This window comes from Photinus pyralis, unplaced genomic scaffold (assembly GCF_008802855.1).
Source record: "Photinus pyralis isolate 1611_PpyrPB1 unplaced genomic scaffold, Ppyr1.3 Ppyr1.4_unclustered_Scaffold2997, whole genome shotgun sequence".
NCBI classification, from domain to species: domain Eukaryota; kingdom Metazoa; phylum Arthropoda; class Insecta; order Coleoptera; family Lampyridae; genus Photinus; species Photinus pyralis.
In genome coordinates this window covers 250-25,846 of record NW_022171304.1, presented here as the reverse complement: position 1 = coordinate 25,846, position 25,597 = coordinate 250, and the positions used below count along the sequence as shown (strand labels likewise).

The 25,597-nt window shown below is 36.3% G+C and overlaps 1 protein-coding gene across 1 annotated transcript; it reads left to right on the top strand.

Moving 5' to 3' along the window:
• Nucleotides 1–1,356: 1,356 nt before the first annotated feature.
• Nucleotides 1,357–1,854, top strand: LOC116181937 (uncharacterized protein K02A2.6-like). The gene has a single exon (XM_031502393.1). It carries the CDS (start codon nt 1,357–1,359, stop codon nt 1,852–1,854), a length of 498 nt encoding a protein of 165 aa, XP_031358253.1.
• Nucleotides 1,855–25,597: the final 23,743 nt, after the last annotated feature.

Below are 25,597 nucleotides of genomic sequence, written 5' to 3'. Positions count from 1 at the left end.
TGTCTGCTAATGACGTCATCACTCTGAAATCACGCCTATCAGAAGTTTTACGACGCTTGCAAGCCAACGGTCCACGCCTGAACTTGCAGAAGTGTTCTTTCTTCGTGGACTCTGTCACATACCTGGGACATGAAATATCAGCAGCTGGCATCCGTCCTGCTAAAGATGGATTACAGGCCATTCAAGAGCTGCCACCACCTGCAAATGTGAGTGAATTGAAGAAGTTCCTGGGAATGGTGTCGTTCTATTCAAAATTCGTTCCTGGTATGGCCCCTACAGCCGCTCCATTATACAATGCAACGAAGCAAGCAGTTCCCTGGAAATGGACACGTGAATGTGCTACAGCATTTCAAACGTTGAAGCAGCAGTTAACTTCGGACCATGTGTTAGTGTCATACAACCCACAGCTTCCGATTGTGCTTAGCTGCGATGCCAGTCCTGAAGGCTTAGGAGCTGTTCTCGCTCACCAGTATCCAGATGGTTCCGAGCGTCCAATTTTATACATCCACAGAAAGTTGGACAAATGTCAAGTGAAATACTCACAAATTGATAAGGAATCATTGGCCATCAAATGGGCCGTTGAAAAGCTGAATATCTATCTTGTGGGCAGGCAATTCACTCTCATAACTGACCATGCCCCACTTGTTCACATATTCGGCGTACGCAGAAAGAAATTACCAACTTTGTGTGCTACTAGATTGTTACACTACGCAATTTTTCTACAAGATTTTTCATTCACCATCAAATATCGCAAATCTGAAGAGCACGGCAACGCTGATTTCCTGAGTCGTTTACCACAACACTCGTCAGATTTACGTCAGGCTCCTACCTCAGATGATCCAGATGATCTAGTACAGCTTCACCACATCTCACTACTGCCGATGACTCACCAATCCATTGCGCAGCATACTCAGCGAGACATTCAATGGCGTGAGTGGCTACAGAAACTCCGCTCGGGCGAGACACTTGGTGAAAATGAAGATGGACTCTACTCATTGCAGTCGGGTTGTGTCATGAGGGGCTTGCGTACCTACATACCTAGTGCCTGTCGCCCTGCTGTGCTTGAAGAACTTCATACGGGACATCTAGGAATTTCGAAAACGAAGGCGTTGGCGCGAGGCTATGCATTTTGGCCTAAAATGCAAAATGCATGCAGACATTGAACATTTGTGCCGAAATTGTCACGCATGCAGCCTGCATAAGGGCCGCTCACCTTCATTGCAAACTCATTATTGGGAACACCCCAAGGAACCGTGGGAATGCATACATGACGATTTTGCGTTTTATGGTAAGAACACTTATCTCATAATTGTTGATGCCCATTCAAAATAGCCTGAGATAAAAATTGTACCAAACATGCTTGCGTCTACAGTGATAAATGTATTGGACGATTTGTTCGCGTCATACGGACTACCCTCGTACCTAGTTACGGACAATCAATCTACATTTGTGAGTGCCGTGATACAAGAATTTCTACAGAAACGTGGCATTAAGCATAGGACTATCGCACCGTACCATTGCGCCACCAATGGACTTGCAGAGCGGATGGTATCAGCAATGAAACTGTGCCTGCGTACGCTCAACCTCAATGAGGGTAATGCTCCAGAGAAATTACGTACATTCCTAGCAGCATACCGGCGTGGCCCACATCCTACTACGGGCGTAAGTCCAGCAATGGCGTTCCTTAAACGCGAAGTGAATACGCCGCTAAGTTTACTGACAAATCCCAGTGTATCCCCTACAATTGAGAAACGCGCTCAATTGTCGTACGAATACCATGACCCAGTCTTCCTGAGGGATCTAAAGTCGCAGTCAAGGATGAACCCTTACGTAAATGGAAGTTGGGATACGTGATATCAAGAGATGGGGAACTCTCCTATACAGTGATGGTGGATGGCGAACTAAATCGCAAACATGTGGACCAACTCAAGAAGGTGGGACAAGATGTGCCAATGACTCTAGCAGTAACGCCGTCTATTACTCCTGCGATTTCGGTTCCTGTTGCGACGCCTGCAGCATCCGGTCCTGCTCAATCTCCGCCGGACCAGCCTGAGCAGTCAACTCCAGTGCGGACGGGTATTGCTGAAACTCCGCGGGCTCCTGTGTCAGATCGACCGCCTCCAAGCTTCGCAGCTCAGTCTACTCCGCCTCGGTCGGCTCGTGAGAAGCGCATCCGCCGTCCAGTTATTCGCTACTCTCCTTAGTTTTTTTTTTGCTTTCTATGAGGGGAGGGATGTAATATATCTTCTACTACTTACCCTGTATATATGTGTTACACCTAAGTTTACTTGTTCTTAGGTTGGCACGGCTGATATACAAAATGGCCGAGTTGTAAACATTACATTATTATTGTTAATATTGACATTAAAACTTAAGTTGGATTCTTATCTAAGCTTAACTTATTTACAACAATATGCTCATTTTAATGCCCATTTATTTGATGATACTATTGATGGTCATGCCAGCCAATTAATTAAATTAATTTTTAAAAAAATTTTTACAGTAAGGCTTCATCAAGAAGCAAAGTTACGAGAAAAGGAAGGTAGAGTTAGATCTCTTTTAACAAAGAAAATATTATTTTTCAATCAATAATAATGATGTATGTTTTTATGTATTATTTATGTTATGATTTTGTAATTATAGTTAGGAGAATAGTGTTTAAGTAGTAGTTAATAATTAATTAGTATCATTGTACTAGAGTGTGTAATAAATTATTTTCTTAATCTTATAAATTAAACCTGAAGCCTATCATTCAGTTTTAAAATAAACTGATTTGACGTTTATTGCATCAGAAATAACAGTTTGGTACGTGTTGCTTGGTTACACTTATATGATCTAATGATGTTATAGTAGCTTGTTTACCGAGCTCAAAACTACTCGAAATCAGAATCGACTGAACAGTATGAAAGAATTAATCATAAGAAAATGTTTTCAAAACTTATATACATTGCCTGGTGTCAAACCCATAGAATTACCGTCGAAACCAATAGTTTACGACGTTTAAATCGAGGTTACTGCATATTTGTTACTTGAAAATGATTAATATCATCGGTTATGATAAGACGTGAAGTAAATTGCCCCTTCTTTCTTAACGGTTTTTATGTTGACGGCGCTACTGTCTGTGTATGTGCCCATTTGACCACTTAACGCACGCCGCCTATGACGAGTGATAATAAACACGATTTGTTTGCAAACATTGCGTTTTATGTTGGCGACAAACATCAGTGTATAACAAGATAGCGTTGGCTTATTCTAAAGTGGTTGGTAATTCTATGCATAGACCAAATACAATAGACTGAGCACCGGTTTTAATGTGGACCAATACGTATAGATGGAGTTGGACCAACAGAAGTCGCTTACCAGCAACCAGTGGCGCACTGAATTAACGTCAGAAATGTTAAAACTGAATAATTTTATAATACTGAAAACCCGTCATTTGACAGATTGCGTGGTCAATATTATTATTTTGATTGGTAAATATGATTTTTTTGGTTTGTATGTTGTGTAATATCGTCCGATTTTTGAATTATTAATAATTAGAGTTGTAAAAATTGTGTTCTCTGACCAATTCTTGCAAACGCTCAGAAACCGAAAGGAGATTGACGAAAATATATGCGGACTTTTTTAAAGGGCATTAATTAAATGGTTTGAATTAGAACGTCCGTATTTTAATAATGTACAGTCGTTAAATATGCATGGTAAATTTATTAAACACACGTTAAGAAAATATTGACAGACGACAGTAACATATTACATATGTAGTGCCAACGTTAAAACTAAAAATATCTATGAAATGTTGATTGCATTCAACACCCGCCCTCAATTCAACATTTCCTATTATTGATTAACAAACTTATAAAAAAATACAAGGTTACTATTATTACAGTTCTCTTAAGCCTAGTCCAAATCTGTGTTTCTTAAATAATTCAAAAGTCAAGTTTTTAGTTAATATATCAGCAGTCTGCTCACTAGTCGGTATATATTCAATATTTATTGTTTTATTATAAACCAAATCTTTTAGAAAATTAAATTTCACATCTACATGCTTTAAACGTTTATGTTCAAATTTAGTTGTAAGTTTTATACACGACTGATTGTCCTCAAAAATTTTACATGTTGATTTAGGATAGCCAAAGTCAGTCAGTAAATTTAATAACCACAAGCCTTCTTTTGCTGCTTCAGCTAAAGCGACATATTCAGCTTCGGTTGATGAAACAGCTACACAGCTTTGCTTCTTGGTATTCCAACAAACCGTGCTCCCAAATACTTTAAATAGGTATCCTGAAGTCGATTTCCGATCAATTTCGTCTCCTGCCCAATCAGAGTCAGCAAATCCAAGTAGTTTTTCTTCATCATTATTAGGGAAAAAGAGTGCATAGTTCATACTTCCTTTAATATATCAGTATCCCTTTTAAGCATTTCCATAGTTCTTCTGAAGGTTTGTCTTGAAATCTGCTACATTGATTTATGGCTATACTTAGGTCAGGTCGAGTTCCAAGCATTAAGTACATGATGCTCCCAACTAGTTCACGAATTGGTTTGTTTTCTGTTAATCCGAGTGTTAATTTTTCTAGGTTGGAATTTATGGTTGACCTTGGATTCATCGGAATTCTATTTTCTTTGCAGTCAAACATGTTGAAACGATGAAGAAGATCACTGTGATATAAATGTCTTCATCGATTTTTCCATGCAGAAATGCGGATTTTACATCCATTTGTTCAATTATAAGATTTTTCTGATTAGCTATTGCTATTAATGTCCTTACTGTAACATATCGGGCGACCGGTGCAAAGGTTTCTTTGAAGTCTAGTCCTTCTTTTTGCATGAAACCTTTTGCAACAAGTCTCGCTTTATATTTCTTCATATTTCCTTCTTGATGGTCTCTTTTTATTTTGAACACCCATTTAGTGTCTATAATTCTTGCGTTGTTAGGTTTGTCTACTGCTATCCATGATTTCCTCTTCAATCGCTTTCTTCCATAGCATGTAGGTGATCAGATCTCCCTTTGGTTTCTTCATAGGTTAATGGCATCTAATCCACAAATGCTTCAGCATTTAATGCTAAATGTTCGATTTCATGCTGGTCAAGATAATCGTTTAAATATTGTGGTTTCCTTAGCTTCCTACTACTTCTTCTCATGTCGACAGTATGAAATTCGTTATCTCTTTCTTGGGTTTTGTCTTCTTTTTCCAAAACTTCGTTTACTTTCTCGTCTTTTTGTACTTCATCCGAATTCTCATTTTCTTCTAATTGAAGTTTATGTTCTATGTCGCTTTTCAATCCTGGTTCCTTGTAGGTAATTATTTTTATTATAATCTGCTATGGTTCTAGATTCATCAAATACAACATTTCTCGCAGTAATAACTCTTTGTTTTGAAAGATCCCATAAACGGTAGCCATTTGGAGTATAGCCGACCATAACATTTATATCTGCTTTCGCGTCGAATTTTCCTTTTTGTTTTTCACCAGGTATATGATTGTATGCTAGACTTCCAAAAATTTTCAGATTCTTTAGATCAGGTTTCTTGCCGTAGAACAATTCTGAGAGTGTTATGTGACTTTCAATGGCTGCTGTTGGACTTCTGTTTGTTACGTAGGTAGCACAAAGAATAGCCTCGCCCCACATTTCCTTTGGCAAATTAGATTCTAGAATCATCGCTCTTGCTTTTTCCCAGTAGTGTACGATTGAACCTCTCAGCTGTTCCGTTGAGTTCAGGGTTATATGGTACTGTAAAATGATTCTTGATTCCTTTGGAAGTGCAGAAACTTACAAACTCAGATGAATATTCACCACCGTTATCACAACGTAATGTTGAAATATTTTTATTAAACTGGCTAGTGACCATCGCTTCATAATTTTTAAAGCATTCAAACACTTGACTTTTGCTTTCAATTAAGTATACTATCACAAAATGAGTATAATCGTCAATGAAAGTTACAAAATATTTTTTGTTGTCTAATGTGGGTGGATTTACCTATAGGTCCACACACATCGCTATGTATCAATTCTAATACCCTATTACTTCTTTTGGTGACATTTTTTGAAAAAGGTAACCTCTTGCTTTTGCTTTGTAGGCATATTTCATATTTGTCTGTATTCACATTATTTTTTAAGTTTATACCTAAAACCATTCTATTATTTACTAGTTTCATGATGTTTTGAATCGACAAATGGCCTAATCTGCTGTGCCACAGATTATAATTTGAATTTTTTTCGCATAAATTTGTTTCTCTGTTATTTAAGTTAAACTTAATTTCATACAAATTCTCATTTTTATTTCCACTAGCTATCAATTTATTATTTTTATAAATGTAAACATTCCCTCTTTTGAAAGTTATTTCTAATCCTGCTTTTTCCAATTTTTTTACAGAAAAGTAAATTGTGTCTTAAATTTTTAACGTACAAGACATTTTTAATTTTAGCTAATTGACCTGTTTGCAAAAATACATTAATATTTCCTGTGTGAGTACATTTTAATGATTCATCAGCTTTAGCTACATTGACATTTATATTATTTTTAAGTCTACTTACATTTGATAAGAGAGAAAAGTCATTCACCATGTGATCCGTTGCTCCAGAGTCAATGTACCAAGTGACACTGTCTGCTCGAATTGGGTTGGTAATGTTCATATAGGGTTTTCGCTATAAATAGCGTTGCACGTCATCAACAGAAGAAAATGGCATGCCAATTTAAATCAAGATTTGACGGATTTATATTCATTATTATTTAGTTACTTTTTGGGAGAATAAGTTGGCAGATTCGGAATTTTTTTTACAATGTTGCCAAACGTTATTTGTAATATTTGTTGACATTTGACACTTTTGTTCGGTTTTTGCGTGTGAAAGTTTTCGGTTATTCTTGTGGTTGTTGTTATTATTCATCTTCACTCTTAGTGCAAAAAAATGTGTTCTGTTCAGAACAAAATTGCTGTTTGTGTACATTCTACCGTTATTTGCATTTGTACTCGCCACAATGCCGAAACATTTGACCAGTAAAGTGAAGGAACTCCTTTACTCTTTAATTCAATATTTTGAACAGGAACGAGATAATGGGGGCTCCTTATTACCATTAGGTTCAGTTCGAGAGGTAAGAATGGTTTCAATTACTTCTGACTACTTCTACTAATTGTGATTACCTTCAGCGCGTTGCGGCAGCATTACATTTAAACATTTCTACGGTCAGCAGAATTTCCCAAGCTTTTAAACAAAACGAAGCTTTGATATCGCAGATCTTGTATTTGCATCTAAAAGTACTGGCGATTACCACGGAGAAATGAATCGTGAAAACTTTTTACATTAGTTTGAAAAACAATTATTAGTAAATTTAGAAGAACCAACAGGCCCGTAGCCAGAGGGGGGGCAGGGGTGGCTGAGCCCCCCCTAGAGACTTTAAGCGCCCCCCTTCAATTATGACGTAACTTATAGCACAATCACATTATCACAATACCAGTTGAAATTGAAAAACAATAAGGAGAGATCTACTTTAAAAATATTTGGTTGCTTAAGTAAAGAGGGACAAACGTGACTACAATAATAGAGAATTGTCATAAAATTAAGTAGTTAAAGGCAAGCAGGATAATAGATAATTCCTACATTTTCTTCAAATGTAATATACCTGCAGCGTTGGGTACAAGTATTAGCGACAAATGAGGATTAAATTAAGAGAACCGGTCGTAAATTTGATTTCCAAACATAAACGGCAAGACCGAACCGAGGCGAAACTACGAAAAATTTTAACGTCTCGTATTAGTTACTGGTTGCTGTTCAGTTCAGTCAGCAGTGTTTGAGTGTTCAGGCCGCAGCCGCAGGCGCCGCGAACGAATGAGCTAACGAATATACGATAACCGATACGTCAAGGTCAAATTAATTTATAGAGTCTAGTCAGTAGTCTCGTCTCTGCCGTTATTTAAACGCTCAGTTAACGTCTGTGGTGACATTTTTTGATAGTGCTATATTTGTCTAATTACCTAAGATACAATTTTGTTATTATTGTGAACTATGGATAAGTTTATCATTAGAAAACAAAAAAACACTTCGGGTGAAAACACTTCAAGTGCTTCTTCAACATTTGTATGCGGTGAAAGTGAAAGTTTTCCATCCCAGTTGCCTCCATCATCGACATTACAAAACAAACAGGTACAGGAGCAGTTGCCGTTTCCATCAGATTTAGCTTCTCAAGGTATGGATATTGTTCAACTTTCCTTAGCAATATATCCCAAAGATAAGTTTGGTCGGACTTTTAGGAAAGAATGGTATTCGAAATATAAGTGGCTGGAATACTCGAGTGTTACTGATTCTGCATACTGCTATGCATGTAGGCAGTTTATGATGGGTAGTACTACAAAAGACAATACTTTTGGTACTTGTGGTTTTCGGAACTGGAAGCATGCTCTCGACAATTTCAAAGGTTTAGCAAAGCACAATTCAGCTAAAATTCATATTCAAGCTATGTCAAAATGGGCAGAAAAACAATCTAGGGAGTCTTTGGGAAAATCTGTTTCTACTTTAGTGAATGAAAATGTTCTAGAACGTAATAGGTATTATATCAGTTCCATCGCCGAAATAATACAGCTTCTAGCTACAAATGAACTACCAATGAGGGGTACTTACGATATTGACGAACACGAAGAAAAATCTTTATTTACAAATATATTTAAATTTACATTAAAAAAAGACCAAAAACTTTTTGAATGCCACAATCAAATGCCCAAAAATGCCACGTATTTGTCTCCAGAAATACAAAATGATGTCATAGAGGTGTTGGCGGAATGCGTTCGTGATAGCATCATACACGATATTAATAATGCAGATGTTCCATGGTTTACTTTACTTGAAGATGGGACGAAAGATAAAAACAATAGTGAAAATGTAGCAATTGGGATTCGATATGTAAGAGAAGGTAAAGTTTGGGAATCCATAATCTGCATCAAAACTACAGAAGATTTGGACTCCGAGACTTTTACAAACTTGACCTTAAATACTCTCCAAGAATATGGAATAAGTAGCGACCGCCTGCTTAGCCAGTGCTTTGATGGAGCGTCAGTTATGAGTGGAAAGAATGGGGGTGTTCAAGCGCGAATTCAAAAAAAACTAAATCGTTTTATTCCTTATGTCCATTGTTCAAATCATAGGCTTCACTTGGTTTTAATCAAGTCTATTGATATTCCCACAATCAAACAATTTTTCGATCAGTGTACCATGTTGTATCACTTTCTTAAACAAAGTAGCGTAGCCAAGTTATACAAAGGACATGCTTTGAGTCGACTTTTAGAGCAACGTTGGTCAGGCCATTTACATGTGACTAGTGTAATCTGCAATAACTATAAAGAAATCGTAAACTGTCTAAATGAAGCTATTGGTAAGAAAGATTTTCCAGGAGACAAAGTTGCTGAGGCTACTGGTTTGCAAAGAATTGTTACAATGCGCCCATTTAAATTTTGTGCGGTTTTTATGAATAAAGTGTTACATGCTTTGGAACCTGCAGACAAATTATTACAAGCACGCGAAACAGATCTTCGACAATCGGCAAGAATTACCGACTCGCTCATTGAAGTAATTCAAGGGTTTAGGGATGACGCAACGTTTGAAGAAATATGGAAGATTTGTACCAGTGGTGACTATAATACAAATACATCACTGGCTGAAGCTGAACCGGTAGAAAATAAGCGACGCAGAAAAGTTAATTCCGCTCTAAAGGACTGTGTCGTTATGGAAACAACTGGTGCTTCGAGAGACTCTTGCAATCTAAAATCTGTATTTTTTGAAGTGTTAGACGTTATGTTGTTAGAACTCAAACGAAGGTTTAGTGAAAATGGTGAACTGATACATTCACTTCAAGCTGCAGAAAATTTAGAGTATGAAAACATTGGTTACCTTTCCTCAGTAGGAATATCTCTTCCTAGTAAGGAAGAACTTATTGTTGCTAAACAATATTTAAAGACTATTGAAAACCCTAATATTTTTAAAGAAATGTATAATCAAAGACAAGCTTTTGAAAACACGTATAAAATGTTAGCTTCAGTTCGAACCTTTGCTTGCAGTACGGCCTTATGTGAATCTAATTTTTCTTTTTTAACAAGAATTAACAGACCTCAGCGAGTATCGATGACCCATCAAAGACTTTCCAGCCTGGTATTTCTGGCTTTCGAGAAGGAAAGAACCAATTCTATAAATATGATGATATTTTTACGGAAGTTTAATCAGAAGAAAAACAGAAAAATTCAATTATTTTAAAAACTTATGTTTTATGTGCCACTGTGCCAGTCTTATGTATGTATGTGATTTGTGAAAGGCACTTTTTTAAATTGTTTCCATCATAATATTCAGTTGCGTTTTCGTTTACATTTACTTTATTTTATATAATGTATATCATTATAAATTAGGATATTCGGATCAGAGTGGATTAGTTTCAATTATATGTTTATTACACAAATTATAGAGAATTTTCTTAATTTCGAATTTTTTGGTATACCTTAATGTACGCCCCCCTTAAGAACATCATTGCCCCCCTTAAAGCCCAACTCTAGCTACGGGCCTGAGAACCAAGTGTTATCGTATTGGACAATGCTTCTTACCACAGCACCTTATTGACACAAAATCCGAACAACTCGTGGAGAAAAGCAGATTTTCAAGATTCGTTACACAATAAACTTGCACTTGCGATTGTAACCTCAGAAATGTGGAAAAATTCAATTAATCACACCGAAAAGTTAATAAAGGAATGGTATGAACGCGAAAAACAATTGGATATTGCAGAAATGGCCCCAATTATTATAAACTGGGTGAAAATGATAGTTGAGTGATGACGATTAACTGGACAATAAATAAAACTGCAATTACCCAAGTCACGAGAACTGTGTATTAAAATTTATTTTGTTTTATGTTAACAAAATGGAATGTTACGTAGTCTGAAAAGTATCTTTCACCTTTTTACGATCATATCAGTTTATGTTAATTATCATTTTATGTACTTAGTTCAATAAAATTTCTTGTGTTTTTGTCTCAGTTGAACTTACTAGTCTCAAATTCCACTACAGCAAGAGTTGGTCAAATAACGTAAAATCAGTCAAGATTTCAAGCAAGCATTAACTTGATATTTATTTGCTGATGGCCTATGCAATGGTTTATAACTTCCGAAACATTTACATAATGCCGCAATGCCGACATTCCTCATCTTTCTGCTCACAACGGCAGCGATACGTTATAAACAAAATGCTAATAGTACTACACTTAGTGGACTGCACTTTCCTTGAACCCGTCACAGCACAGTAGGAATGGGTTTTATTGATGCACAGTAGGTTGGTTTCACACAGGGAGCCCAAAAAATGATCTCTGAATTTTCTAGTTCCTCTGGAATCTGGATGGTAGAAACATAACCTAAAAGTGTTTCCTTAATAAAAGATTAATATATCAGCATACCTTAGAAATATTTGGCAATGCCGTGTATTGTTGATGTCATCAAATCAATGACGTGCAACGCTTTTTATAGCGAAAAAACCCTATACAATTCTGTTTTTATAGAAACCATCGCGACAGTAGAATCTAAGCTGGCTATTTTTGATGTCTCTAAATTAAATTCAGAACTGTCAGAAGCTTTACAATGATTTATATGGCTGCTGCTATAAAATAAAGTTTTGTATTATACTCGACGATAAAGGGAAACTAACCATCTCGTGAAAGTTAATTACTCGGTATCCCTTTACCGTCTTGTATAATAAATAACTATTACCATAGTATAATATTATGCTGTAGATTATGGGTCCAAGAACTCAAGAACCCAAGTACCCAGCGGTGGTGACTAAAACAAACGCTTGTAACAGTTTCAATCAATAGAGAGTTAATAGTCCAGGAAACGAAGCCTAGGTTAGTACAAAACCTAGCATTTTTTTCTAAATCCGTGATTTGCATAAAAATTTAGAATTAAGCACACTTACCCTTACCCTTCACTTAAAAATCTATATTATGCCGATGGACGCTCTTCACTTTTTAGGGGTAGACTGCCCCTTTTTACCAGAACATGTGAAACTGTAAAGCTTACGGTGGGTAAAATTTGATTCAGACCAGTTGTGTAAGGATTTATATTTCAGAATATTTCAACCCTTAACAATCAACCTATTGTTTAATTAAAAAAAGTATTACCTTAAAAAATTAATAATATATCACAGCATTTTAATCATTGCTCAAAAATGACTAACTTAATTTTGTAACTTTTCAACCCTTAAAAACATCCCTTATAACATTTCATTGCTCAAAAACTACTTTAATAGTTAAAAATAGTTAAAAAATACCTACAATTACATACAAAAATATATTCTGTATGTAAGTGTCTGATGTGTAGTATACAAAATATACCGGGTGTCCGAGGTCCATAGGCAAAGAGAATTAGGTAATGTATATTTTCCTGAAGGATCCACGAGACCTTTGGTTTATATTTGAAGTTAGCGTTCAACGTACCTTATTTCGCTTGCCTGACGCTAGAAAAAGATTTGAGTAATACGTTGAACGCTAATTTCAAAGGCCTCAAGGATCCTTCGCGACAAATACATTGCCGTTTCCCTCGGGTGCGTTCTAAATGGGACACACTGTAAAGTACCGCGGTAAAGTAACTTCGCGGAAATGTCCACATTTGCTTAAAATATTTTGTTTCTCATGTTATAATTTTCGTTCTTTACATGCATGCATGATTTGAATGTTTGGAAAATAAGGGTAAGTCGTACTGGAATATGCAAGCATGGATAATTCATACTTTTGTTAATAACAGGCCTTGCAACTGCGAAAATATAGGCAATGCACTGTTTAGAAAAGGGCGTCGGGGCCGAAGTACATTTTTGTGCAAACAAGATCAGGGTGTGTTTCATTCGATAGTTACGCCCCAAAATTTGCGATTCTTTTTTAATATTTTTCTTCAGATAGTAGAGTTTTGGGTATGCTAAACGAGGGTGCGATAAATATCCGATTTCTGCAAACTTTTGTACATGAAGATTTTTGAGCATAAAATTAGTTTTTGATGCAACTCTTGGCACTGTAAAGAAAAAAAATGAAACACATGCCATGAAAAACTCAATGTATGCAAAAGTTATTCAATTGCTTTGTCCTTTATAAATACACAATGAACGTAAACAGCAATTTTCATAATTTTTGCTATCAAATCGATCGCGGTTGGGATTTTTTAGAATTTTCAAATTTTTGGATTCTTTATTTTTGTGTATTGAAAAATTTGTGGAGATCATAATTTTGTTACACCCTCGAGGTATTATAAATTACTGAGCCATGTAAAACAAGAAATATAGGTACATATAAACGTTTTACTAAATTTCATTAAAACATTTTATGTGTTCCAAATAAAATACCTAAACCGTTTATTTAAAAGAAGTTGCGCAAAAACTAAAGTGACTGCATCTATAGCTAAAATCAGACACAAGGTAAGTAACGATGGAACAAGACAACAAGGTAGCCAGAAAAACTAATTCAGTCAAAGAACTTTGATTGATTTACAAAACGAATTTCTTGAGTGATTAACAATGATTTCTTCTCCCTGTGGGAAAGTTAATGATTAATATATTATCAGTAGATTATAAGCAGCTGTTTGAAATCACTCTACTTTAATTCCCATCTAATTAATACACTTTTGTAGTCTGACAATATTATAAAAACATCCTGTGGTTTTCAGATAAATAATTAAACATAAATGATCTATCTGTTTTATTACTTTATATCGTACCTTCTTCGGCATTTTAATTGAATTGGAACAACGTTTATAGCAGGTCTGAAACGGTTACGAAAAACGATATCAGTAACACAGGAAATTTTGTTGTACAATCATAATTCAGAGTAATAAGTTTCACAATGGCAATTACTATGATTTGGATAATTGTAATTTTAGTTGATTAGCTAAGAGACTTACATCCGTTCTTGCAGGGCGCCGTCGACTGAGAACAAACCGAATCTTCCGGTACATACAAATTACAATACAATAAAAGCGTAAATTTACGCGACTAAATCACTAAAGTATAAGGAAGTCGAGGTTTGTGCAACTAGAGAGGTTGGTCAAATTACACAAAGAAAAAATGGTTTAAAACTACTTGGAGAGTATCAGATGGAAATATTGGGATTAATGGGGCAAAGTATCCGATAAGTATCGGCGTATACTACTGTAGTAGGTGTTGTTTTAAAGGAAACCAGAAAAAAGATTTTCGTGTTTTCATTAGCACCAGCTATGGTTAAATGTTCAAGAAAAATTTCCACAAGTAAAAAAATTGACATTGCGCATCAGTCTGCGCACGCACACATTTGATTTTCAGTGTATGCGATATGTATGCCTTTCTGCACCAGGTTTTGCATACAAAGGGGGCTGAACTTCCCTTCTTTGAAATAAAACGGAGATTTTTTAAATAAAATGAAAGATGAATCTTGTTATGACCTACGGCCAGATCCTGGAGTAAATTCACGGTTAGATACTTATAAGAAATTTCTCCTTCCCTAGTATTATCTGAAAATTGCTTGCTTGCAAAATTAAACGCGAAATCACCATAACATTTCGTATAGATTGAAAAAATTCAAAAAGTGAGCTGGTTCAAATTTACATTTCCTTCGAAGATTTTCTTGTTATTTCTAAATAACTAAATCAAAATCATAACCACGATTTTCGGTGAATATTTTAATTTTAATTCAAAGAAAGATAATACAATATATTCACAATTTACCTAACGGTTGATATCTAGAAATCACAGATCCAAATTTCACAAACACTAATCAATCATAAATTATGACGATTTGTCTTATAGATATTTAACCCCTGATTTAAAATAATAGATAAATGGCTATCATTCTACCTCGTAAACGAATGATCTCGTACCTAACGCTGGTAACAGAATCATAAGGTCGGTCGGGTGTAGTTTTTTTAGAACAGTTTTTTCACTCTAACTTTCGGTAAATGTTTTTTCAATTGCCGGGACTTATACTAAATTTTAATTTGTATTTGAATTTGTATTTGAATTTTTAATGTGTTATTGTGGTTGATATAAACTATAGTGACTGTTTAAACGTTTTAATTTTTCGATTGCGCCACGGGATGGGCGATGACGTCATGCTCTGTGTTGCGTGTTCTGAACAGATATCTGATCCGAAAGTACTGGTTCAATGTGCTCAATGTACGTCGTCGTTTCATTCTGGATGTTGTGGAGTAAGTGACCTGAGGGGCTTCCATATGAGGCGTTCGACGTGGAAATGTCCAACTTGTGATGCTATCGAGCCTCCCGAAATTGAGCCAGTTCGTAGTAACAAACGTCTTCGAAGTGAGAGCGGAGATTACGTTATCTTAGAACGAGCTGTGTTAAACCAGTTATTAGATACGGTGAGATCATTGAATAAATCTATGGCAGAAATTAAATCTGAATTGATCGAAGTACGCAAAGTAAATAATTCGCTTATCGGCAAGTTATCCTTTCTTGATAACAGCAAAGGGAACTATAATAAACAACCTGTATCATACGCAAAAATGGTATCAAACCAGAACCGAAATTCTCCACGATCAAACCATGTTGAAAAAAAGGCTGCCTCTCCTGTATGTAATCCAGACGTCATTGACGGTCCCGCTACACTCACTACCGAGCATGTTAACAAGGCCATCACAAACGTCCCTAAGAACCTCCCTGGAACCTCTTCCAATGACGGTTTCAAAACTGTTACCTCGCGCCGCAAAAAAATACAAAAACCGATCTTTATTGGTCAAATGGAAAATGACAGTCGAGCGGATGGAAATTGTACTACAACTTTCGAAAGTACCGAACGTCGTCATTGGGTTTACGTTGGTCGAGTAAAGGACGGCACGTCTGCAGAAACCATTGCAGGATTTGTAAAAACAAAATGGAGCTTAAGCGATGTATTATGCACACAATTGGCCTCTAGAGATGGTATTTGTTCTTTTAAAGTTGGTGTTAGAGAGTCGAACTTTCCCGGCTTGCTCGATCCTTCTAAATGGCCAAAAGGTGTCGCTGTACGCGAGTTTGTTTACATCCCGAGAAGTGGCGGTTCTTTCGAAAATCGAATCCGCAGTGAAAATTTTCATCAGGTGGCAGCTCAGAACATGGACACTTAAATTGTGGTAGTGGCGCTATTGAAGTCTTTTATCAGAACGTACGAGGTCTCAGATCCAAGAGACGTTTTTAACAACTCTCTAATAATCCAATGTCAAGTCATTGCTCTTACTGAGACATGGCTCATTCCTGAAATTTCAACCGCTGAGATATTTGATCAAAAGTCATTCACTGTATATCGAAATGACAGATCCAACAGAACCAGCTCAAAAAGTCGCGGAGGGGGTGTTCTGCTCGCTATCAAAGCGCCGCTAAAATCACTTCCCCTAATTGCGCAAGCGAATCCTCCGATTGAAGAGATATGGGCTATGGTTACTTTGGTTAACAATAAGCGAATAATTTTGTGTTGCATCTACCTTCCACCGAATTCGGATGTTGAGTCGTACTGTTCACATCTAGAGTCTGTGAATCACATACATTCACGTTATCCTAGCGCAGACATAATACTCTTGGGTGATTATAATTTGAGCAATGTAAAGTGGAGCATCGACCCCGACAGCAACCATTTATCAGCCTTCTGTAACCGTAACAGAACAGCCGAAATCTTATGCCAGAATTTACATGTAAATGGGTTCAATCAGTACAACAACATCAGGAACAGTGCCCGTAGCAATAATATTCTGGATTTGATCTTCTCCAACTGTGATCTATCAGTAAAAAAATGTGATACGTGTTTAGTCAGCTGTGATTCTTACCACCCAGCCCTTACTGTTATCATACCCGTGCACTCACATTTCATAAATGAAAGTAAAAATCGGGCTGTGTATAAATATAATTTCTCAAATGCACCGCACCTTACGATTTGATAAATGATCAGATCAGGACTGTAAACTGGCACACCCTTTTTTCTAACTGTGATGTTGAGTCATGTGTTGATAGATTCTATTCTGTGATATATAATATAATCGAAGCATCCGTTCCAAAAATTAAGTGTTATGATTCTACATACCCTCCTTGGTTCAGCAGTAGACTTCAGATGATGATTAAATCTAAAAAGTTAGCACACAAACGTTTCAAAGAAACTAAATCCATGAGTGATTATACACCATTTTTTCGAATCTCCGTGAGCAGTGTAAAGCTATGATCTCCGAGTGTCACGATCGTTTCGTGAAATCGTGCGAAGATAACATCACTTCAAATCCACGAAACTTCTGGAGGTTCTACCACAACATCAACAAAACATCACAACTGCCATCTACCATGTGTATAGGTGAGACTCTCATTACTGACAACGAAGCCATTGCCAACGGTTTTGCTGATCATTTTGCCTCTGCTTTTACGGACGGAACACTCAAGGAAAACTCCTTCTCTTCCACAACTGAGGTAACACTGAATTGTTTCACAATTTCTGCTGAACAGATTTTCAACCATCTCATACGTACCAAAGAGAACGGGAGTGTCGGCCCTGACGGAATAGCTCCTAGATTTTTAAAATGTTGTGCCGAATCTATCTATTTACCCATGTTTCTGTTGTTCTCGTCTATTTTAAAAAGTGGATGTGTTCCTTCAGTGTGGAAAAATTCTCGGATAGTTCCAATACATAAAAGTGGTGCTAAGAATGAAATCTCTAATTATAGACCTATAGCAATTCTCTCTGCTATTCCGAAATTATTGGAGGCGATTCTTGCTCCTCAATTAACGGATGCATTTTCGACTATAATTACTCAATACAAACACGGATTTAGCAAAGGCAGATCAGCTGAAACCAACTTGTTCGGCTACACCAATGACATTTTCGTCTCACTGGACCGTGGACTTGATGTTCACGCGGTTTACACGGACTTCGCTAAGGCCTTCGATAAAGTTAACCACGACTTATTAATATTTAAGCTAAAAAAATATGGTGTTAGCGGAACTGCTTTGATTCTGCTCCAGAACTACTTATGCAATCGGAAAGCACAGGTGAAGATAAGTGATAAGTGGTCCAATCCAATTGAAGTGAGTTCGGGTGTTCCTCAAGGATCCCATCTTGGTCCAGTACTATTTTTGATTTTTATAAACGATATATCATCGGTGTTTGTGTCTAAACATGTCTTATTTGCGGACGATCTGAAGATATATAGACCTATTGCAGACCTTCGAGGCATGAGTTTGCTACAATCTGATTTAGTGCGACTTGAGAAGTGGGTGGTTGAAAATGACATGAAATTAAATGTTGAAAAGTGTCACGTGATCTGTTTTTCCAGAAGGAACTCTCCATCTTTGCAAAGTTACTATCCGTACGGTCAGCTGATTGATTGCGTGGATTCTGTTCGTGATTTAGGTGTGATCTTGGATTCCAAGCTTACATTTCGATTTCATTATGATCACATTGTATCTAAAACTACCAAAATGATTGGGTTTATCAACAGGCAATGCAAAAGTTTTCCTAATCCATGCATATTACGCACCCTATACTACTCATTAGTTCGATCGAATCTTGATTATTGCTGTATAATATGGTCTCACTATCTTACCACACATATCGATAGATTGGAAAGAGTGCAATCCTATTTTCTTCGATTGTTAAAATATAAGCTCTCTTTGGCAGGAATCGTGTTTGAAAGAACCAATGACGTAAGACTATATATCTCAATATCATGCGGTTAGAAAATCGAAGAACACTACTTACCCTGCAGTTCGGCTTTCAGTTATTAAACGGCCACATAAACTGTCATACTATCTTGTCTGACATTTACTTTAATGTTCCACAAAGATTCGTTCGATCTTCGAGGCTTCTTTACATGAGACCTAATCGAACTCTTTACCTTCGTAACAGTCCTCGAAATCGATTGTTGGAGTTATTGAACAATTTTAATGATAAAATCGATTTATTTAGTGAATCCGAATCTCTCCCGATTTTCAAATGCAATACTATAATACTTTTAACTGAATGACGTTACGTGTTATCATATCAATATTTAAATTTAATTATTTCGTGTCATCTACTTAGGTACACGTAGTTGTTAGGTACGATTATTTATTATTATAGTATATTATATTGTAAATTGCCCTAGGCGTAAATAAACATTATTATTATTATTAAATTCGGAGTTACGTATGCCAACAATTTTGCCCACTAACGGTGTACTAGAATTGATTAATTTTTAATTTCTCTCAGGATCACACACTGGTCTCGCTGCATGGTTAAACACGATTTCTCAAAATATTTCCACAAAACTAATCTTTCTATTCTTTATTAATTAAAGAACGCCAACAAAATGGCTTCTCATTAACGCAGACGGACATCTTTAATCGTTAGTTCGTTTGTTTAATTCTCGCCTTACGAATTTGCAATTGTATTCAAATAGCCTTAATTAAGATAATTGAATATGATTCAAATACCCGACATTTAGACTCCAAACATCCGGAATCCATTAAAAAAACAATGCTCTATAGCCATTAAAAGATGTAAAAAGGACAATCTTCTATTCTACCCAATCTTCGCTTGTTAATTCTTACAATTCCACTACCAAATTTACGAACTCCTAACTTTACCACAAAAGTTTCGAAAAAAAACTAGATTCAAATTTAGAGCTACCGCTACATTTCCTAGAAGCGTCTATGCTTAAAATTTCAAAGAAATATCTTTATAAATAGGAATGTTGACAAACAGCAGCAGTTTACCCATGCGCGCACTAATCTTCAGCGAATTATGAATACTGTAGGACTAGTTAAGGCCTTGGACGGATAGACGGACGGACGGATTTGAGGAAGTGACTGCAAAAGAGCATCCAACTTTGTTGGCATATGCGCCACAAAGGTTTGTGTTTCCGCCATCGTTACCTTCATTTCTCAACGAATTTTCATATCAAGCTTTTCAAGGTAAATAAATCAAATTATTACTAAACAATGTCGTCATTTTGAAGTTTTCCCTGTAAAAACGCCCGCCCTTTTATTTCATATTTTCATGATGGCGTAAAAACTTTTAGCACCTTTCGATATATTATGTAATGAGCGACGTACCAGTCCATCCCTGTTAGTACAGAGTACCCGCTTTCCATCCCACCTTCACATCACTTTTGTAAGCATCAACGAAATGTTTTATGGCAATCTTTAGTACTTAATTCTGCACGAAAAAAGCCCAGCACATCCATCCGTTTTCATGATACAGCGTACAGGGTATCCATTTTCCATTTCTGCTTTGTTTCGGAAGCCTCAATAAGAAAAAGTTTCCTTATCAGTACTTCGTTGTCCACGCGAAATCTATGAAACACCTCTACCTTTTTTTTAAACGACAAATGGAAGGCGCGATATTGGAACAACGAAGTAGTGTAGGTGGCGATTTAAGTAGGAAATTAACGTAAAAAATTCTGGTTAAGAATAAAATTGAAATCAAGCATTATTGTTGTTAGAATCGTGTAAGTATCCCCAATTTTGGATGAAAGCTCCACCAGTAATGGTGTACAGTGGCATATTTATTGAACATACAGGCAAAACTTTGTAAGGTTCTCAATCGTACAATTAAAACAGACGTACAATATTGTAGTTCCAAGTTTTTAAAAGTTTCCACCACTTTATTTTCGTTCGTTTTGCAGGTATTGGTAATAGTGCTGCAGTTAATTTCCTGGTGGCGGGCATGATTGTTTTGCTCTTGGTACTTTTGTTGGAATGGAAAGTTGATACTGCCTGATTAGTGTTCGCTATTCCAATTATTACGTATATATCACTTGTCGACTAAAAAATTCGTCTTTACCAAAGCGAGTAAGATGAGAGAGAAGTATCATTGTCGGTTCCATTTTTGATTGAATGGTTTTTGTTCTCCGTTATTCAATGACAAAGTCCAATTAAGTAATTTAATTACATTTGAAAAGAGAATTTTGTTTGATTGTAGGATCAAGATAGCTGTAATGGAAAGATTGTTACGTCAATTTAATTTAAAGATTCTTGTATAAAGCAACCGCGCAGAAATTAAATTTCATAACGCCTTATAGGGAGTTATGAAGCGATCAAAATAAACGTCGGAGTGAGGTTTAATAACCATAAAATATGAACCGAAGCACCTCTGCCCCACTCTGTCTGGGTCGTGGTCTTGAACTGACCCAAGGCCTTGAGCTTGGGATTTCTGATGGTGCCACAAGGTCATGACCTTGGGTAACCAAGATCATACACGATCTTGGTGTTTTGGAGGGGAATGACCTTGGATTTTGCCCCAAGGTCATTACCTTGGATGCGTAGCCAACGTCATAGCTTTGAGTTCTGGAGGGAGGTAATGGCCTTGGATGTTGACCCAAGGTCGTGCCCTTGGCATTTCCTCGGTTAATTCACAAGGTAGTGGTTTTGGCGACGAAAAAAGTCATAAAAGGGGATTTCCCGGTTGCGTAACTAAGGAGTGACCAGTGGAGTAACTACAATGTCTCAAAGGTGCGCAATGATGAAGGGTCCCGAGTTAAAAGGGGTTCCGGCAGAAATGTACAAGAAACTTAAGTCATTAATTGGGCGCAAGCCTGTTGAGGGCTCAGTACATGAGAGGGATAATAAATAAATAAAAATAAATACTGAAAAAATTGAAAATTTCCCACCTCCTTTAATGTTACAATTTTATTGGTTATTTACATATTTTGCGTTACTAAAGTAAAAAAAACGTAATGGAAATGCTCACTCATATTTTGTTTACGAAGGGCCATGCACAATTTGCACATGCTTTCTTTTACAGTCTAGTGTATGTACACAGTACACAGTTGTACAAAAATTAATGATCCGAGAAAATAACTCTTGAATTTGAATAATCTTACTCTAATCTAATACAAAATATGATATACTCAAAAGTAGCCAGCTCAAATAGATTTAAAAACAACATTCCTTTCCCATTTGTGAAAAATAACATCCTGAAGTCTCTTAACATAAAGTACCTTAAATACTTTGTATCTGAAGGTCCTGGATACGATAACCTTAGACTAAAGTTGTATTTCTAGATTAATGCCGCTAAGTAATTTTAATACTCCGGCATGTACTTCTGCATGTACGAAACAGTTAAAGATATTCAAAAAAAGCAGATTCATACACAAAGAATTGAAGTTGGTAATCAAACTAATTGTGTTTACACATCGAAGGAACATTAACAACTGTTCAATCTTAAGCAAAGCAAAATAAGGATAACATTTAAAGTGAAACTAGCAAATAACAAAATTCAAGGGTTATCTACCGCTGGTTACAATATCTTAAGAATTTTACTTTGGATATAATTAAAAAATTTATTAATAATTATTTGGATGGATCAACTAATTTCAAATTTATTCTTACTAATTCTAAGTAAGGTTAACTAGAAGAACAAGGCATTGCTGCCAGTAATTCATCTGAACTCGTTATTGTGTGATTATTGCTTTGAGTGTCGTTGAGTCGTGGCGACCTAAAAAGGTAATAAATAGGGCGCGGATTTTTAGGTGCTAAAAACTTCCAAAATATTTATTTTTTATGTGCTTAAAAACATTAAAATATTTACTAAAAACTTACAATTATTTTGACAATTTTCGCGAAAAAAACGGAAAGAAGACAAGTCTTTTATTCACCAATAGTAGCTGAACATTACTTACCAGGAGTTTCTTTAGCATTGCAATGTACAACAAAAGGCATCTCCAAATTATCGATCACAAGTGATTGTCGATTGTCTCTGAATAATAATTTGTACTGCGAGAAACAGCGTTTCACGTCACAGGAAGTAAGTCTTGCGTATTTTAAGAGAGGGTTCATGGGATGTCGTTAAAATTTACATGTTTTTAAATTCAATTGTATATTGGCTACTGTTGAAGAGTGAAGACGCGAATTTGTGCTCGATTTAACTTAAGACATCTTACGCACGGTATGGTCCGGTCCAACTGTACAACTGTCTACTTTAACAACTGAACAAATCTGCAGTGTTGAATTGAAACAGTACCTACCGAGTCAGATAGATAAGAAAGCAGCCAGTCAAAAAATTACGGGTAGGTAGCCGCATGCAAAAAACAGAATTTGTCAGCAGGTCTAGAATTTGCGGAAGTGACGAATGCAGAAAAAAGATACCATAGTACTCACTACACACAGAAATATTGTGTAAATAAATATGGGGACAAAAAGTGGAATATGATGCACGGGAAAAGAGAAAAAAGGGATAAAATAAATTAAAAACGTCGTATTTATGTGTTTTTTATGAATATCTTTGAAATATGTATTCACATAAAAATAAACCAAAAATATGTGCTTTTATGTGAAATAAAACTTCGTTTTTGAGTTACTTTTGGTTCATCCGGGACTTTTAACACAGTTTGGGCCTTCTATTGATACGCAAAAAAAATATTTATTTGCCTAAGAATCCGCCCCCTAGTAATAAAGTAGCGCAGAGAAGTGGACGTGCCGTGCTTTTCCATGCACAATCAGGCACTAAAGATTGGCACAAAACATTTCGTTAGTGCTTCCAAAAGTGGTGTGGAATTGACATGGAAACCGGGTACTCTGTACCTCAAAAAGCGAGTCAAAAAGGGGTGGACGTGCTGGGTTACTTTTTCGTGCACAATCAAGCACTAACGGAACACTAACGACTGGCACGTAATATTTCGTCAGTGCTTTCATTACCGTATTTTACGCACCCATGTATTTGCATGTTTAACCGCATTTAGCTTAAATTTATTTACGGGCGATAAAATAAGTATTTAAATTAATAGCTATTTATGCACCAAGGGCGTTACTAGGATGATTACGCCCGGAGAATGATGGAATCCAGCTCGAGGGCTTTAGCCCGAGAGCTGGATATCGTTCGATGGGCGTAATCATCTGGTAACGTCGCCGTGGTGCATACAAGATTTTATTTTTCACTTTATTCTTAAAAAACAATCCAGAATTCGTTACTTGCTTTCGCTGAGGCAAACGCGTTCTTCCCGTAAATACAATACAATAATATGGTAGTCTATGAAACAAAATAAACTGTTTACTTAGAAACGTCAAGTTTGCTTTCCAATTGCAATAAAGATGAATACGCTACCAAAATTTGTTCAAGAAAATGCGCAAAAGGCAACAGAAACTTTGCTACCCCTTAAATCAAAGGAGAAGTACGAAAAAGAATTCGAAACATTTACAGCTTGGCAATCAAAACATAAAATATTTACTATAAATGAGACCGTGCTATTGTCGTACTTTCAGGAACTGGTAAGTTTTACATATACCTACCTAAATATGCAAAATTATTGATAATACATTTTGTTTTAGTCTGAGAAATACACTCCTACGTCGCTATGGACCAAATACTCTCTTTTGAAATCAACTTTCATAGTTAAAAAGAAAACTGACATTTCAAATTATAATCAACTAATTTACTTTTTAAAAGTCAAATCGAAGGGATATATACCAAAAAAATCACAGGTTTTAACAGGAGATCAAGTTTTTGAGTTTATCAAACGTGCCCCTAACGACATTTATCTTTTGCATAAAGTAGTTTTGGTGATGGGTGTTTTTGGTGGATCACGAAGGGATGAAATGGGCAAAATGTGTATTGACGGCAAGTGGAAGAGTAACACGGTTGCGCAGAGTTACGTAGAAGATAGCCTAATTTCCAAGAATCGGATATCTAGCATTATTGCAAGCGCGGCGGGTTCATCTGGTGGCGAAACCTCGAATAATGTTAACCTTACATCATATTCAGATGATCACATGGAACTGTCGTCATCCATATCAGATAAAAATATAAACGTCCCTGGCCTTTCTAACAAAAATATTACATTTTCGGGAAAGTTTGAAAATTTTAATTTTCATATTGGCGGGTAATTGTGCTTTCTTTTGTATTACAAGTATTTAGTTTGACTTAATAAAAAAATTTGAACGAATATAATTAACCTATTTTGAGGGCGTAATGAATTCATTACGCCTGGGGGTCGATTTTTGAAACCAGTCGCATCTATTCGTATACGCTTAGATGCGAAGACTTAAAAACGTATACGTTTTCCAAATGCAATTTTTGACTACTGTTCGTAACTGCCTGGAACCGAAACGTACAGTGCATATGACAACGTCGCCTTTGTTGATTGATTAGAACTAAAACGGACTATTTGACGTTTGGGTTGAGCTTAGGTGGTGAGGTGAAGATATTGCTCAGTCATTTCAAATTAAAGAATAATAATATTTTAGGCACTGATTAGCATGAATACTGAAAACACGATGAACACGCCAAAGCGAGGGTGCAATACCACGCAAAACCAAAATGGGTGGCTAGTAGAGTTTACTAAAAACCACCCCGATATAATAGCAGGGAAACAAACTACGACTTTGACGTGCAAGAAAATGCAAGACTCATGGAAAGAAGTAGCTGATACATTTTGATAAATTGTGCTTCATTTAAGACTTCTATGGGGTTGCAAGGATTACGGTTCCTATTCGGGCGATAATTGCGTTCGGCATTCTCTAAATTGTCTATTACAAACACATTCACAGGTTCATCCATTGTTGTTAGTAGATACCGTTCAAGTCTCAAGAGTCAAAACTTCAACACTAACCAATACATAACCCACAAAACGTCAGTTGCGAGCGCCATTTACCCGCTCGCAAAAAAACGAACCCA